General features: G+C 33.1%; 2 protein-coding genes across 3 annotated transcripts; one reads left to right on the plus strand and one right to left on the minus strand.

The window, feature by feature from the left end:
- Positions 1 to 265: 265 nt before the first annotated feature.
- LOC107629256 (phosphatidate cytidylyltransferase family protein) lies at positions 266 to 5,803 on the minus strand. 2 transcript variants are annotated; one of them, XM_016332001.3, is made up of 16 exons: positions 5,617 to 5,781; positions 5,406 to 5,523; positions 4,466 to 5,135; positions 4,249 to 4,361; positions 3,936 to 4,130; positions 3,664 to 3,768; positions 3,273 to 3,343; positions 3,101 to 3,181; positions 2,819 to 3,033; positions 2,501 to 2,690; positions 2,243 to 2,308; positions 1,653 to 1,741; positions 1,433 to 1,547; positions 1,190 to 1,241; positions 1,004 to 1,104; positions 266 to 841 (listed from the first exon to the last, which is right to left on the minus strand). In XM_016332001.3, exons 3-16 carry the CDS (start codon positions 4,666 to 4,668, stop codon positions 728 to 730), a joined length of 1,710 nt encoding a protein of 569 aa, XP_016187487.1. In that variant the 5' UTR covers positions 4,669 to 5,135; positions 5,406 to 5,523; positions 5,617 to 5,781; the 3' UTR covers positions 266 to 727. The 2 variants fall into 2 exon arrangements, with proteins under 2 accessions (XP_016187487.1, XP_088365778.1); XM_088509652.1 differs by lacking the exons at positions 4,249 to 4,361; positions 4,466 to 5,135 and having other exon boundaries at positions 5,617 to 5,803.
- Positions 5,804 to 7,358: 1,555 nt separating this feature from the next.
- LOC107629255 (UDP-glycosyltransferase 86A1-like) lies at positions 7,359 to 10,532 on the plus strand. Its single transcript, XM_016332000.3, has 2 exons — positions 7,359 to 8,050; positions 9,473 to 10,532. The coding sequence occupies exons 1-2, from the start codon at positions 7,522 to 7,524 to the stop codon at positions 10,381 to 10,383; spliced, it is 1,440 nt and encodes a 479-aa protein (XP_016187486.1). The 5' UTR covers positions 7,359 to 7,521; the 3' UTR covers positions 10,384 to 10,532.
- Positions 10,533 to 15,786: the final 5,254 nt, after the last annotated feature.

A 15,786-nucleotide genomic window follows, 5' to 3' on the forward strand; every position in this document is an offset into this window, starting at 1 on the left:
TGAATAATGTTTCATTGAATGGAATGCACATATAGTTGCGTGCAGCAGAATGCGAAAGATATTTACTATTTATACCAACTTGAGTTGACAATGCTATCTTATGCCTCATTCATGTATTACTATTTTTAGAAACGCTGAAAGTAACAAAATTGCAATTGTGCTTTGCATACGCTTCAAAATGAATATCATATATTCATAATACACTTGAAGAAAAAAAAAAGAATCATATTATAAATAAGGTTAGGGATCAGAAAACATGAGGATATATGATAGCAATTTTCAGTTTTATTATCCATATTCTCAACAAGTACACACTCTCTCTCCCTCTCGCCTAACCTGTGCAATGCCCGTGAGAAAATTGAAAGAATGAAAATGAAAACTCATTTGATATTCAACTGTTTTCCACACTTTTCATCGTGGCAATCAAAAATGAAAAATTGTGACTCCTATAAATAGCATGCTACCATGTAGGGCATCACCCCTTTTACACTATTCCTATGACTATCATTTCTGTGGAGAGATACAACAATCCTATGTTGGCTATGTATACCATCCCTAACTCTCAAATAATTATTGTCACTGCTGTCAGCATTTGGTTAACAGTTATCTACAAAAAGAATATGCCAAAGCAAGCATATGCTAAAAAATCATCAAGACTTCTGTTGAATAGTGAATACCGCTCATCCAAGATAAACTTCTATTTTTTGGAAGGAAGAAGCTGCAGCATCTACAAGCATAGAAGGCTATAGAAAAATAGTGGTATGAATGCATTGTCAAGTTGTGCTGTGTATGCCTCCAACAAACCACTAACAGTCACAGATAGAAGCAGCGAGAACCAATGCTGCAAAATGGTCAGTAACAAATCGTCAAAGAGAAAGCCAGAAATCCAGAGAAAATATATATATATAGAATAGCAGGCCTCTCTGATTAGCTTTGCTAGTTTATTTTCTTAAAGTAAATGGAAATTCTTGTAGCGGTCAGAGAGGAAGAGAGAGAATAGTACCTGGGTGAAAATGTATCCACTTGATGCTAACAATAGAAGGAGTAACCAGCAAGAAGCTAGAACAGACGTGATACCAGCTGCAGTACCTTCAATTGTTTTCTCTGACAAGTAGAAAAAGCTGCTATTCATATCAAATCATATAACGCAAACAGAAGTTAAAGATCATTAAGAAAAAAGAATACTTACTGCCAGTTTTACTCCACCTTAGAACACCATACTTGTGCCCGATTAATGATGCCTGTACAAAATAGCCAAAACTAACAGCAACTGAACAACACCTTTTTGCATTATTTAGTAGTAGTAATAGTAGTAGTAACAACAACAACAACAACAATAATATTAATAAAACACAATTTATTTATCCTTCATAAAGCAAAATCAATAACCATGTAGGCCAAATATCACATATTTCAGAAACAAAAATATTACCATTGTATCTCCAATTCCTAGACTCAATATTCCCGCAAAAGGAGCAAGGGGTCGATCATTGTAACCAGAAGACAACCAAATAGGAAGTGCACATCCCAGTAAAAGTGAGAAGTGGCTGAGAAAAGAAAGTTCATCATGAAAGGGAACCAGATGGAACTAATGTTCATCATAAATATATGCTCTTAAATTTGATTTAAACAAGAAAGAAAGTGTAAAGTACCTGACAATTAGAAAATCAGAATCACGGTGATCAGTGAATGCATTCATAAACTGATGAATTGGTTGTCCCAAAGGCCAGATTCTCCATATCTGGGTCAAAAAATATCAATGTCAAAGCAACTAACGAGAAACAAAAGTTGTAAAACCAATTAGCCTGCTTTGAATTGCTTTAGAAAACTAGATCATATTTGTTGGTGGTGATTTTCAATGTAACACTTCAGGCAAATGAAAGAGTAAAAAGAAAAAACTTGTGAATATCAAAGCGTTTCAAAATTCCAAAATCCAACATGAACAAATATCCAAAATTCCCCCTTACATTCTTTCCAGGTTGACCGTTAACAATACATGGATAATGGATTATTGCACATATGCCTCACAGGACCTACAGCCTGCCCAACTCAACCCTTAGCCACATACAAATATACCCAAAATGGTTGGTTGATTTCAATTTCATCACATTAGTGCAAATCTATGCTACTATGGGTTTAGAACCAGATTTCTATGGACACTTTATAAGAAACTATGATCAAGAAACATGCCAATTCAAAGTATAAAGTAACAAGTGCTAAGTATGCATCTAGGGATACTTACTCGAATAATTTCTAATGTCAAGAAAACTGCCAGAGCTGCACCAAAACCCAGATCAAGAAACTCTGGCTGAAAGCAATGAAACAGTGAGAAGTATATATTTTGTTGGAATATATATTACTGCCTAACCTAGTAATGATCACACAGTGTGGGTGTAAGAAGAATATATTATTAGAATAAATTTGGCATTGCCACTCCTTCACTCAAAGTAGGAAATAATGCAATGGACTTTTGTAAATAATAAATTATATCTCAAATCACCTGTAAGATAAGAGCAGGTACAAACATCAAGACAGCCAATAGATGGTAGTATTTCCGCAGAAGAATTCTCTCAACCCTACTGTTCTTGGAGATGTCATAGACATATAACACAGAGAGACATATTACACAAACCCAATAGATACACAGTGATAGTCTTTTGAATGGATCTGACAAAACAAAGGATAGTACCCTGCAAATAAATGTTCCAAAATGATAGTTTATTAATCATACAAAACAGGGAATGGTAATGATATAATAATGCAGTGATATATACAATGGCAACAAACAAAAGAAATCATATTGAATACGATATCATACCAGAGAATAGGATGCAGATGAAATTCATGCACAAACTGCATCCATAATGGTACAATCCCAACCATGACCAATACAAAGAGAGAAATGAAAATAATTGATCTTCTAATCTCACAGTATCTTTTTGACTCAGCAGAAGCTGTATTTGTGGACCATTCCCATACACGAAGAATATATTTGAAAGGTATTGGATATAGCAGAAGGCCAAGCAGCAGTCCCTGTCAGAACAGTAAACTAACTTACTGATCCAGCTTACATTAACAAGTTACACGAGTTAGCTCATACCTGAATAATGATGCCTATCTCACTTCGACTAGTTTCATACTCTGCAGTGACCAAATCTGATGACATCAGTAGTCCACATAGCTGTTCAAAAGGTAATCACCAACTAAATCCATATCCATCTTATCCATCTTATACCACTAGAAATGAGATAAATGCGTAAAGAAACACTAACCCTCATAACAGTAAGCAACAGCATGTCACCAAAATAGAGAACAATACCAGCGGTCACCAAAAGTACTTCCCCTGGAAAAAAGAGGGGAAACTCTCATGATAAACAAGCAGTCCAAAAAGTAAATAAATAAAAAATTTCCAGATTTCAGATAAGGCTGTGAATGAACTGTTATTGACCAAACAAAAAAGCAAAGTTGCAACGATCCTGAATGATTCAATGGTGTTTGATTTCAATAGCTATAAAAGGTCTAGATGTATCAGAGTTCGTAAAACAGACAATGCACTCATGTTCAAAGTAAAGTGACCACTTTAACAGTAAAATGAAAATCCCATGCAGCTAGAAGAGCAGATGGCTAAGACCACCAGCATAAATTTCACTTTGCAACACATACCAATGGAAGCACAAGATGGAAAAGTTCCAAGAAAATGCTGAATTAGCATCACTGCTGCCAATCCATGACCAAGGACCCATGACAGCTTGAATGCAAGTTGCAAACCTGCATAGAAGACAATTTTCCTTAACTGAATTGAAACAGAAAAAATCACAATGTTTCTCTTCTTATATAACAATAGCGCTCGGCTCAATTCAACAAGAATGCAGAAGCCCAAGTCCGAGCAGTTGCTCATGAAATATGAAAAATAGAAGGGGGCATACACAACTCACCACTTTGGGAGGAGGTAGAAGCAAGTGCCAGAACGCACAGTGAAGCTTGCAAGAACAAGAAGCACAAGCCAAACCCTAAACCCCAATCCTTACGCGAAAGCGGAGTGCGGTGCAACAGAACAAAACTGAGGAACACGAGCACCACGAAGCTGGTGGCAGATGTTGCCCAGTATTGCAATGTCGTATAGTGAATCTCTACATACATGCAAAAATAAATAAAAATTCACCAAATGACAAATCAAAACAAAACAATCATCATCATCATCATCATCATACTAAAATGCACAGAATTGAAATTGCGAAAATATAGAACCTTGAAGATTAACTTGTGCCAATGAGAATCCTCTTGATAATTGCGTCAATTTGGAGAGTAGAAGAGCAGGGAGAGTCACGGCGCCGAGGAGGATTCCGGAAGAAGCACCGCGTCTGAAACGAATTCACGAGAATTCGGTGGGATGAGAAAAAAACAACAACGGAGAATCGCGAGAATTTGGATGAAATCGAGAAATTGAATAGAAACAGGTAGGTACCTGGTGCGGAAGAGGGAAGAGGAAGAAGCGGCAGCGTCGTAGCTGATCTCAATGAAGGAGGCTGCGAGGGCGAGGAGAGAAAGAGGGACGCCATGGGAGAGTAAGAGAGAGAAAGGGAGAGAGAAGAGTATATGAGCGATGAAGAATAGCACAACGGCTCTCTCGCCATTAAGAAACGACGACGAAGACGTCGTCGTTGACATGGACAAAAAAAATTCAGAAATAGAATCCAAATCAGAAGTTGAAGTTGGAGTTGCAGCTCGTAGCTCGCAGTGATGATATTAATGAAGGTTTTTTAATTTGTAGTATAGATAGAAATATGTCATTAAGATGAAAGGAATATGAATTTTGATATGAAGTATGTTTGGTGGGAATTCAGAACTCAGAAGCGCGTAGTTCGTTAGGAGGGTCCACTACTGTGGGCGGGTAGAAACTAGAGACCACATTACACGTCACAAATCCTACGTGTTCTCATCTCATAGGTGCTCCCACGAAGACCTGGACTGGCCCATTATTTAAAAGGCCTGACCCAATAAAACTATCAGGAAGGGAAAATCTCCAGACCCAAAAAAAAAATCCCAACTAACCAACTTAATTAGTTATCAGCCTGCAGATTAAATCATGGTCATCTTCAATATAAGGAAAATTATAGCACATTTTGACGGTTCCACTGTAGAGAAGATTAAAAGGAACCCCAGTTAGCATAATTAATAGAGAAGACAAGCTTATTTGGCCGCACAGATTGAATGGAAAGTATGGGAAAGGATTACATATACTACATTAGTAAAGCAAGAAATCAAATAATTCACCAGAAAACATAATTAAACTCAAACATGGTCATATTGAAGGCTAGATTACTAGAGCATGAGCATGCAGAGACAGCTGCTGAGAAATTAAATGCAACAACACATACTACAAGAATAGGAGAAAGAAAAATTACCTGGCATCCACCACCCAAGGATTGGATAAAATGCAACAATGATGCTACATTTCAGAGAGAGACAGCAAGCGGAGCCATAGCAGCAGTGTTCAGAGACCATCCAGGAGGAATCACAACTCTGCAGGACATAATTTCATAGACATAGGAGGGATACAATTTGAAAATCATAGAGCTGTTCGGATCAATCAAATATTGGAAGCCGAAACAATACCATGGATCCAATTTGAGGCGCGGGGATTCGAGATTTTGCAAGAGCTCCTCATTGCTTCTAGCATCTCGCAGGGGTACAGAAGAAGGGCATCAATTAGCTTCACAGTCCAATGAATCCTCATAGTTGGTGCTGCATCATTGGAGGGGTCGCGTCTGCTATCCTCATTCAAGACGGTAAATTGGAGCACAAGCCGGGGAAAAAGAAATAGATTGAATGAATTAGGATATTTAGATTGGGCTGGGGTTGGGCTGTATTGTTCTTTTGGGTAGCTTGGGCCTTAATGGCCCACGTCCAAAAAAATCATGGTCATCTCTACTTCTTTGCTAAATTCAACCTAATATTGTACACACAAAAAGAAAAAAAATCAACCTAATATAAACTATTAATCTAAATAGTAATTTACATATAAATCTAATTCATGAAATTTACTCCTTATGTTTACAAATTCACTCTGAAGATATATGAAAGATTTATCTAAATAGTACACTGATGCATGTTAATTCGAACGACGACCTTAATTAGTATTATTTGTGTAGTAGGGTAAGATATACAGTGGTGGCGGGAACAATAATAATGGCTTTATGTGTAGACAAATCAATGTGTTACATCATTCTCATACAAATAATGAGAAAAGTCAAAAAGAAATACTGTTACGAAAAGATCAGATATATCGATATCATGCACAAGTGCACAACACTCGGCGAATGGTTACGTTAAAATAGTATATATAACCTTCTTTTGTTTGATTTGTTGAGAATTCTTTTTTCTTTTGGTGATTAAATTGTTATTTCTTGGTCTTTTCTACCTTGACTTTTCAAAATGAACATGTATATCTGCTATCTGATTTAAGAAAGGAACCTCCAGTCGCCAATGAGTAATAGTTCAAATGGCATAATTTCTCTATACTCATCTAAGAGGTTGCGGGTTTGAGTCTTCGTATCTTTGGTAAAAAAAAAAAAGGAACTTGCAGCCAGCATAAATATTTGAATTTCACCGACTATATATTATAAACCTAATAGATGTTGCTAAATTCTTTATCCTAGCAGAATCATATTCATTGAGATTTAATGATGCAAATTTTGTTGTAAAGTTATCACAATTCTTGATGATTAAGAAATTAAATACTTTTATAAAATTCAAAAATTAATAATTTATTTCATAGGTTACTTTTCCTTAATTAAAATGGACTAAGTTTAAGTGGTTTTTTAACCTTGATATAGAAAATATTTAAAATAAAAAGTAGAACAAACCAAGTGTAGAAATGTTATTTATTGTAAGTTTCCATCATTATTTGTCTTAATAATAAAACAATAACATTGTTTATATTGGGTCCCTATAAAAATGAATAATTGGATATCTTTAATTATATATGTCTAAGATTTAATGACATGGCTTATTAATTCAAACTTCCAATATTTAAAATTATTTTAACTATATTTAAATTTTAATTAAAAAAATTTGTCATTACGTTATCAGTGATCCTACATGACAAAGTCATTTTAGTAAATAAATTCAACAAAGTCAATACAATAACTTAATTAAATTTATTTTAAAAAATAACTTATTTACCTAATTTTTTTATATATTAATAGAAAAAAATAATATAACATATATTTTTTTACTTTTTGGTGTCTCATGTTAGAAAATAGAAAGGATAACATTACATTAAACAATACATATCTGATCCCAAATTAACTTAAAAGTGACATCTTATGTCAAATCCTACTATTGCAATAAATATTAAATATTCTAAGTTACTAGTGATGATTATCACTCTATTTAGGATTATAAGTTTCTCATATGTTCTTCTTCACTTCACACTAATGACTCAGCGAAGATTATTATGTCCTTAAAATCCCTTCAAAATTTCGAAAGTGATCCATAAGGAACAAAAGCAAGTCTTCCATGGCAGCAAGAGAGAAGAAAGGCCCTCATGCCATACTCATAGCTTATCCACTTCAAGGCCACCTCATCCCTTCAGTGCACCTCGCCATCAACCTCGCATCACGAGGCTTCACCATCACCTTTGTCAACACCCACTCCATCCACCACCAAACCACAAAAACCATCAACGGCAACCGCAGCGGCGAAGACATCTTCGCTGCCGCACGTGAGTCCGGCCTCGACATACGGTACGATACTGTGTCGGATGGCCTCCCCGTGGAGCTGGACAGGTCACTCAACCACGACGAGTTTATGTCGGGATTGGTGGACCTGATGCCAGCCCACGTGGAAAAACTGGTGGCGAAGATCATGCAACAATTTTCGCCACCTGTTACATGCTTAGTGGTGGACACTTTCTTTGTATGGGGATCACCCATAGCCAAGAAGTTCGGCTTGCTTTGCGTTTCGTTTTGGACAGAGCCTGCTTTGGTTTATACGCTTTACTACCACATGGATCTTCTTAAGAAAAATGGTCATTTTGCTTGCCAAGGTAATTATTATTATGTTTTTCTTTTTCTTAATTTACCTCTGGAAAATTATTTAATCACAATTTACAAGTCTTTCCCATCTTATATTTTGAATAGGAGAAGTTTAGGCCAGCAACTTTATTAAATTTTGACCAGCATATTGTGATTAAAGAAAAATGAGTCATTGAATAAAATTTCACACTAATTTCACACTATTAAAATTATCATTAATAGCTATTTGATGGCTACAAATCACAAAAGTTACTGTCTCCTAACACTCCTCTTTTAAATATATAGATAGATAGTACAAAGTTTCAATTATTGTAAATTAAATATAAAAAATATAACCTCAAGAAATTTTGTTAAGATACATATCGTATAAATATATTATTTAGAGAAATGTGAGCGGGGAAACAAATTTTTTTTATATCAATATTGGCAAATATTTTAGTCCAACACCTTACTTGTATCCTATTAAAATTTAAAGTTTAAAATTTAATATTTAAAATTTATTGTTGTAATTTAAAATTTATTCAACACTATATTTTTTACATATTACGTATAAAAATATATTTATTAACTAAGTAATAATTTAAAATAATTAATTTTATTAGTTACGTAATATTATTCTATTATTTATCATATAAAAATGAGTTCTAGTTTAATACTAATTAATCTCTAGACTTTCAAACTCTAGTTAATTGCAAATCAATGTCAAGTATATACAAAAAATTAGTTATTAATTAATTATATCGAATATAAAAATAAGAATATTTGGTATTTTGTAAATTTATTTTATTATATTACTATAATTATTTATAATGATAATATAATGACTATTTTTAGTATATGCGAAGAATGTTTATTTAACTACTTTTCAGTTGTTTGATATTAAACTTTGGAAAAAGAACATTTTTAATTATATAATGAGTTGATATACTTGATACAAACATATATATCTTAGACTACTATAGATGAATTTAAAAATAACACCGAGAGAAATCCTGAAAAAAAAAAAAAGGAAAGCAACCGTCGTAGTGGTGGACGAAGGTGTTTGATTTTATCACTTGTCAGTTGTCACTTCCATTTTTATTGTCTCTAGCTATCACTCTATTATTATTATCTTCAGCTGCTCTTTAATTATTTTCTATATTTTGTCTGTTTGCTTGCAAGTTCCACCTATATTGAGCTTCTGCATGTATAAGGTTTATTTGTTTATGCACACTACACATCATGAAAAAACGACACGTAGATTTTTTTTCTTCTCGCTCTCTCATGTCAAAAGCATCTGGAATAATTCAGAATATTCATTATTCAATAATAGTGAGACCATAACATAAAGTGGTTAATTAATTATTAGTTTGTTAACCTTAGTCATAACATCATATGAGGTCATCATAATTTTTAATTATCTTTTCCTTTAATTTTTTATTTTTCATATCCAGATATTAGAAAAGACCCAATTGACTATATACCTGGGTTGAAAACAATTGATCCAAAGGATCTCACATCATATCTTCAAGACTCTGATACATCATCAGTGGTGCATAAATTGATCTTCGCAGCATTTAATAATGCTAAAGGTGCAGATTTTGTGCTATGCAACACGGTGCAAGAGCTAGAGCCACAAGTCATAGAAGCCCTACAATCTTATAAACCATTCTATGCAATTGGACCCATTTTCCCACTTGGGTTCACCAATGCCACCGTGCCAACTAGCCTATGGTCAGAGTCAGATTGTACCCAATGGCTCAATTCCAAGCCTCATGGTTCGGTTTTGTATGCATCTTTCGGTAGCTATGCCCACATCACAAAAAGTGGCCTTTGCAAAATTGCAAATGGGCTTTTGATTAGTAAAGTGAATTTTGTTTGGGTGCTCCGGCCCGATGTTGTGAGCTCGAATGATATCGACCCGCTACCCGTTGGATTTAAGGAGGCGGTTTGTGACCGTGGGATGATCATACCTTGGTGTAGTCAACGGCAAGTGTTGACTCACCCGGCAATTAGAGGTTTCTTAACTCATTGCGGTTGGAATTCTATATTAGAAGCTATTTGGTGTGAGCTTCCACTATTATGTTTTCCTTTGTTGACGGACCAATTTACCAATCGGAAATTAGTGGTGGATAATTGGAAGATAGGGATTAATTTGATTGATCGGACGGTGATCACGGAGGAGGAGGTATCTAAAAATGTGAACCGTTTGATGGATAATAAATTAGGGAGTCAATTGAAGGATGCAATAAGAGGAATGAAGAAGAAGCTAGAAGATGCTTTGAGTCCCAATGGATCCTCTGAGAAAAATTTGAAAGCCTTCGTCAATGAATTCAAGCCCAACGCACAAACTCAATGTCTTTGAATCATCACTACTTGTCATATAAAGAAAAATAAAATAAAATGCCACTAGTCTAGTAGTACTTTAATTTCTAGATATGTGGAATGTGTATTTCATATATATCTAAAAGATTTTGGTCATGCTATAGAGAACTCATGCATATGCCTTCAAAATACATGGAGTAAAACGATTGCATAATGAAGACACCAAATATAAAAATAAGATGATTATTATTATTATTAATAAGTATTTCTATAAAATGGCTAAAAGAGTAGTTTGTTTTAGTTTCAGTAAGTATATATATACTTCATAAATAGATGAATATTGTTTACATTTTTTTAAAAGAAAGAGGGATGCATGCTATTTTCTCTAAAAATAGCATAATATGTTATAAAGATGATGATGCAACTATATATAAACTTTTGATGATGACGTTGTGTATTGTCACTATATGATGATAACGGCATCAAATTAATTAAAAAAACGATGGAACAAATTATTCTTATTTAATTAATTTAAATATCAGTTGTTTAAAAAATTAAGAGAATTGTTTTTTTTATTTAAAAATTAAATAAAAAATAGAACAATGCTAGGAAACCAAAAAGATATTAGTCAAAAACCAGCTAAATATCTTTGGGTGAATTCAAAATCTCTACGAGTTAATATACATGGATGTTTCTTCTGCTAAGTATCAGAATGTTTCTTTTTCATACTAAATGGATGTTCTTTATATATTTTTCGATTTTTTTTGTATTACAAATGTGAATGTCTCTATTTCCTTAAGAATTTCATAATTTTTTTAAAATTTTATAAATATTTAATTATTTTTGCTAAAATATAATTGGATATTTTTTTTGTTAAGTATTAGGATTTTTCTTTTATATTAAATGAATATTTTTTTATATTTCTGTAATTGTTCAAGGACTCCTTCTGGCTAAGATCAAGTGTGTAGTTTGCAGTCTCTTTAATCATTAAAACGGCACCTAATATCCCAAAACGCAGATGTCGGTGATAGAAGACATGGGCATGTGTGCGAAAGGTTGTTGAGCCAAACTTTGTTGAACTGGTTGCAGGGTAGGACGGTGGTTAATTGGGTCAGGTTGTTGATTGGGATTATAAACCGGCTGCGGTTGGATAGGAGGGGTACCTTGGCCTTGAACAGGTGAAGTCATGTGCAGTCTCTGTAATTGCTTCCGGTCGAAGGAGCTAGTGGAAGTGACGAAGATGTGTAGGGAGATGAAGAGGATGGTGCCGAAGATATTGGAGGTGGAGGTTGATCCGAAGGGAGGGCCAGGGATAGTGGAGGCCGCGATGAAGGTTTATGCGGAAAAGAAGGAGAGTGTGGTGGAGGTGTTGCAAGCGCAGGGAATAGAGGCGGCAATGAATATATTCATCTTCGGTTACAAGTAGGTTGTGGAGACGGTGATGGGAGTGCGGAGGCTGGTGGAAACCGAGTTGGTTCCGGCGACTCGCTGATAGAAAAAGAGTGGGTCGCGGTAGGGAGCGGAGAGGGCCTGACGGTGAGAAAGAGAGGTCTGTGTGTGTGATTGTTGGAGGTGGATAGGTTAATGTGAGAGAGAAGAGAAACGTTTTTATAGGTTTTAATTAGGTTTACTTAATCTTTTAAATTTTTTAAATTTTAAATTTAAAAAATTTAAAATTAATTAATTATTAATATAAATTAATGTGATTTTATTTAGTTTTTTGTTGGTAAACTTTTTGTTCCATATACTTTTCCTAAAAAATAATATTACCTATACTTTTTCTATTTAAAAAATATTTAATTGCACCGTTTAAGTTTTGCGAGTATCTATGACCATAAATTTTAATTTTCATATCTACTATACATGTGCATTATTACAAGGCAATAACAACTAACAAGTAGTGGCAATAATACATATATCTTCTCATTCAAAATCCAATCAGCAAGAAGCTCATACCTAATCTTTCATGGCCTCAGCTTCAATTCTCCGAGACTTGGGGGATGACTATTAGGTAAACAGATCATACCTCAATCATTAATTAGATAATATATCTATGGGAAAGTATGAGGAGCCAATGGAATATTTATACAATGTATACAATAGAAGTTTAGAGAGTATTAGAGATATAATCATTAATGTTACTTTTTTCCATCAGCTAAAGCTTTTGGGATGAGTGGTATTATGCATGGTATTAGAATGCTAGATCCAAAAGGTCAAGAGTTTGAGTCTTGGTGAACCCCAAACTTAGTTTAAGCTTTTGGGAAGATGTTTATTATCGCTAGTATTCGACCCTCCCTAGCAGGATCCTCTATCTATATATAAGACATATATGGTATATCATATATTGTGTGTCAATTTCTAATATGCAGCGATTGAATTATTGAATAGCACCAATTATTAATTACCACAGTATATACTTTGACAGTATCAAACATATTATGCGTCCAGGGCAACGTGTCGACGGATTGAATGTGAACTCACTAGATATTTTACATGATTTTGGGTCATTAATAAAGGATTAAATAAATTTCGCATTTTTATTCTTTCACAATCAAAGCATTACGCTTAAACTCTATGTATAATTGAAATCGGCTATTAGATAGCTATGTTTAAAACATCTATGTTAAGTGTATTATGTACACTAAAACATAAGAATAATTATATTTTTTTCCTTATTTTAATGATTTTTTTCTTTCTATACTAATTAAATACTAGTAATACTAACCAAATTAAAGTAATTTTTATTTATAATGAATATGTGTTCCTGTGCATATACAAGAGAATATAAAATAATTTTATATGTATATTTATTTAATTAAATAATATTATATTAATAAAAAAAATTTATTAAAAGCTAAAGTATATTGTTTTTTATCATGAGTAATGACACTTTGATCCAAAAGAGAATGAATTAAAAGGAGTAAATCTTTATATTATTTTTGAGATTCAGGCCATTACTTAATGTAGTTTTTAAAAATTTAATGTAATTTTTGAAATTTTAATTTTATCACTGTAGTTTCTTAGATATAGCTTTTGATATTATAATAGTTCATAGAATAAATTACCATTTGTATCCATAAAAAATAGACAAATATATCCATATAAGAATAAAACGACAATTATAACCACGGAAGATGGCTTCCGTATGCCAAGAGTACTCGAACGTTGGTTACACAATTGGTCTGTTAGGATATTCTTAGTACACGAAAACTATCTTCCGTGGATACAATTATCATTTTATTCTTATATGAATATATTTATCTGCATTTTAGATACAAATGGTAATGTATTTTAGTTCCTAAGCATCTTTCGGGTGATGACTTAGCTGCTGCAACTAACGTAATAATACCTTGCCATGCTGGAGGATCCAATGGCTAGCTTAGCTGTTATACTCGATTTGGTCCCTCCTTTTATTTAACCTTAATTTTTCAAATCTTTAAAAAAGTTAATTTCTTCTTCATTCTTTTCCTCCTTCCTTGATGTCTATACCACAACAATACCATATCACTATCCAAACTTGTTTATACCAAAACCAATTCATCTTACTTTTCAATACTTCAATTCTTCATTGAGAATCTCAGATTCTCATACAACAACACTTTCAAACCCCTTGTCATCGTGACACCCCTGCAACCTTCCCATGTTCAAGCCACTATAATCTGTTTTCAACTCCATAGCTTGCAGATTTAAATTTGAAGCGGCAGCCACGACTATGAAGGTCTCTCGTACGTCTCTCAAGTTCTATTTGTTATCATTGATTTCATAAACTACAGAAAGATCCAAGTGGACATTGAAAACAGAACAACATAGTTTAAGTTGGTGCAACTGTTGATCAACTTTAGTATGCATTGGCACTAAAATCCAAATTCTTGCTATTACAGCAGATGTATGCACCACCGTAGGAGTTGGAGGACAATTTAGCGCAGTGGTTATGGATCTTTAATTTGATTTGGAAATGGGTAATGTTAGGTAGACAAAAAAAACAGCCATAACTTGCTTTATCTAACATTTATTAATTGTCGCAACAATTAATAAATGCTAAATAAGGCAAGTTATGGCTGTTTTTGGCTGATTTTCTTTGATTACCAAACATTTCTGTTTTTCTAAAATTTTAATACTCTCACCATTCATTATGTATATCACGAACAAGGAGATGAAGAAGAAAAAACAGACGAAGAAAAAGAAGAAATTAACTCTTCTTAAAGTTTGAAAAATTAGGTTAAATATAGAGGGAGAGATCAAATTATATAATTAACTAAATTGGTCATTAGACTTTCTAACGTGATAAAATGATGTCATATCAATGCTAAAACAGTTGGGTTATCATAAAAAAGATGTTTAAAGACCACAATAGTACTCAAAATTATATCTAAAAGACTATAATAATAAAATTAAAATCTCAACCCACATTAAATAATGGCCTGAATCTCAAAAGCTATTATAAGAATTTATTCATATGTATTGAATTAGATGAGCTTGCACGCAAGAAATTAAACATTTACTCCAAAAAGAAAGGTCCGAAAAAAAAAACACCAAAAAGATAAAACTGTGGAAACCAATCAATAATTTTAAATCTAATAATTATGCATACTAAGAATCAATATTTTTAATGACAAAAAAAATATTATTTTAAATGTGAGACAAAAAATTAAAAAGTTTTGATTATTTAATATTTTTTATAATTATTTTTTAAATTAATTATATAACAAAAAAGTACTTTTAAAATTTAAAGACAAATTTTATCGCATTGCTATTAGACCGGTTATGTTTTATAATATAGAGTGTTGGGCGGCCAAAAGAGAACACGAACATAATTTAAATCATTAAGTGTGTTAAGGATGAAGATGTTGAGATTAGTGAGTAGACATATATATGCAATTGGATAGAATAAGGAACGAAAATATAAGAAAGAGAGTTGGAATAGCACCTATTGTGAAAAAAATGATAGAAACGTGTCTCAAGTGGTTTAGACATGTGAGAAGAAGGTCGATAGAACATCCAGTACAATAAAAGATATTTGACTAAACTAGAGATAATGAGAACATATAAGGAGAGTATAGCATATAATCAAGAAATACATAACAAAGCATTCTTTATGTTTGCGTACTCTTTATGTACTATTTCAATAGGGGAGTTGAAGGAGTTTTAGGATCTGAATTGGTTGGTTTATCTCAAGAGGAGTTCTGATCAAGGTTGCGAGAACCGGACCGGTCAATAAACCGGTAAAGTCACTGGTTCAATAATTTATTGGTTCGACCGGAGTTGAACCGGTTTAATAAAATTAAATAAAATTATTAAAAAACCTAAAAATAATTTTAAATATATAAATTCAATAATTTCTAACTTAATAAAATTTAAAATTTCACAGAATAAATTATCCATAACTTAATATTAGAGGTTTACAAACAACTTCAAACATCAAAGTTTATTATTAGAGGTTCAC

Source organism: Arachis ipaensis, chromosome B3 (assembly GCF_059453495.1).
Source record: "Arachis ipaensis isolate K30076 ecotype BB chromosome B3, ASM5945349v1, whole genome shotgun sequence".
Taxonomy (NCBI): domain Eukaryota; kingdom Viridiplantae; phylum Streptophyta; class Magnoliopsida; order Fabales; family Fabaceae; genus Arachis; species Arachis ipaensis.

Excerpts from the sequence above, each read along its gene's own strand:
- LOC107629255 (XM_016332000.3), top strand. The coding sequence starts at position 7,522 with ATGGCAGCAAGAGAGAAGAAAGGCCCTCATGCCATACTCATAGCTTAT. Across the intron at positions 8,051-9,472 it reads TGGTCATTTTGCTTGCCAAG|ATATTAGAAAAGACCCAATT; the intron begins GTAATTATTATT and ends TTTCATATCCAG.
- LOC107629256 (XM_016332001.3), bottom strand. The coding sequence starts at position 4,668 with ATGTCAACGACGACGTCTTCGTCGTCGTTTCTTAATGGCGAGAGAGCC. Across the intron at positions 3,182-3,272 it reads TGTTGCTTACTGTTATGAGG|CTATGTGGACTACTGATGTC; the intron begins GTTAGTGTTTCT and ends CCTTTTGAACAG. Across the intron at positions 2,309-2,500 it reads TACCTGCTCTTATCTTACAG|CCAGAGTTTCTTGATCTGGG; the intron begins GTGATTTGAGAT and ends CATTGCTTTCAG.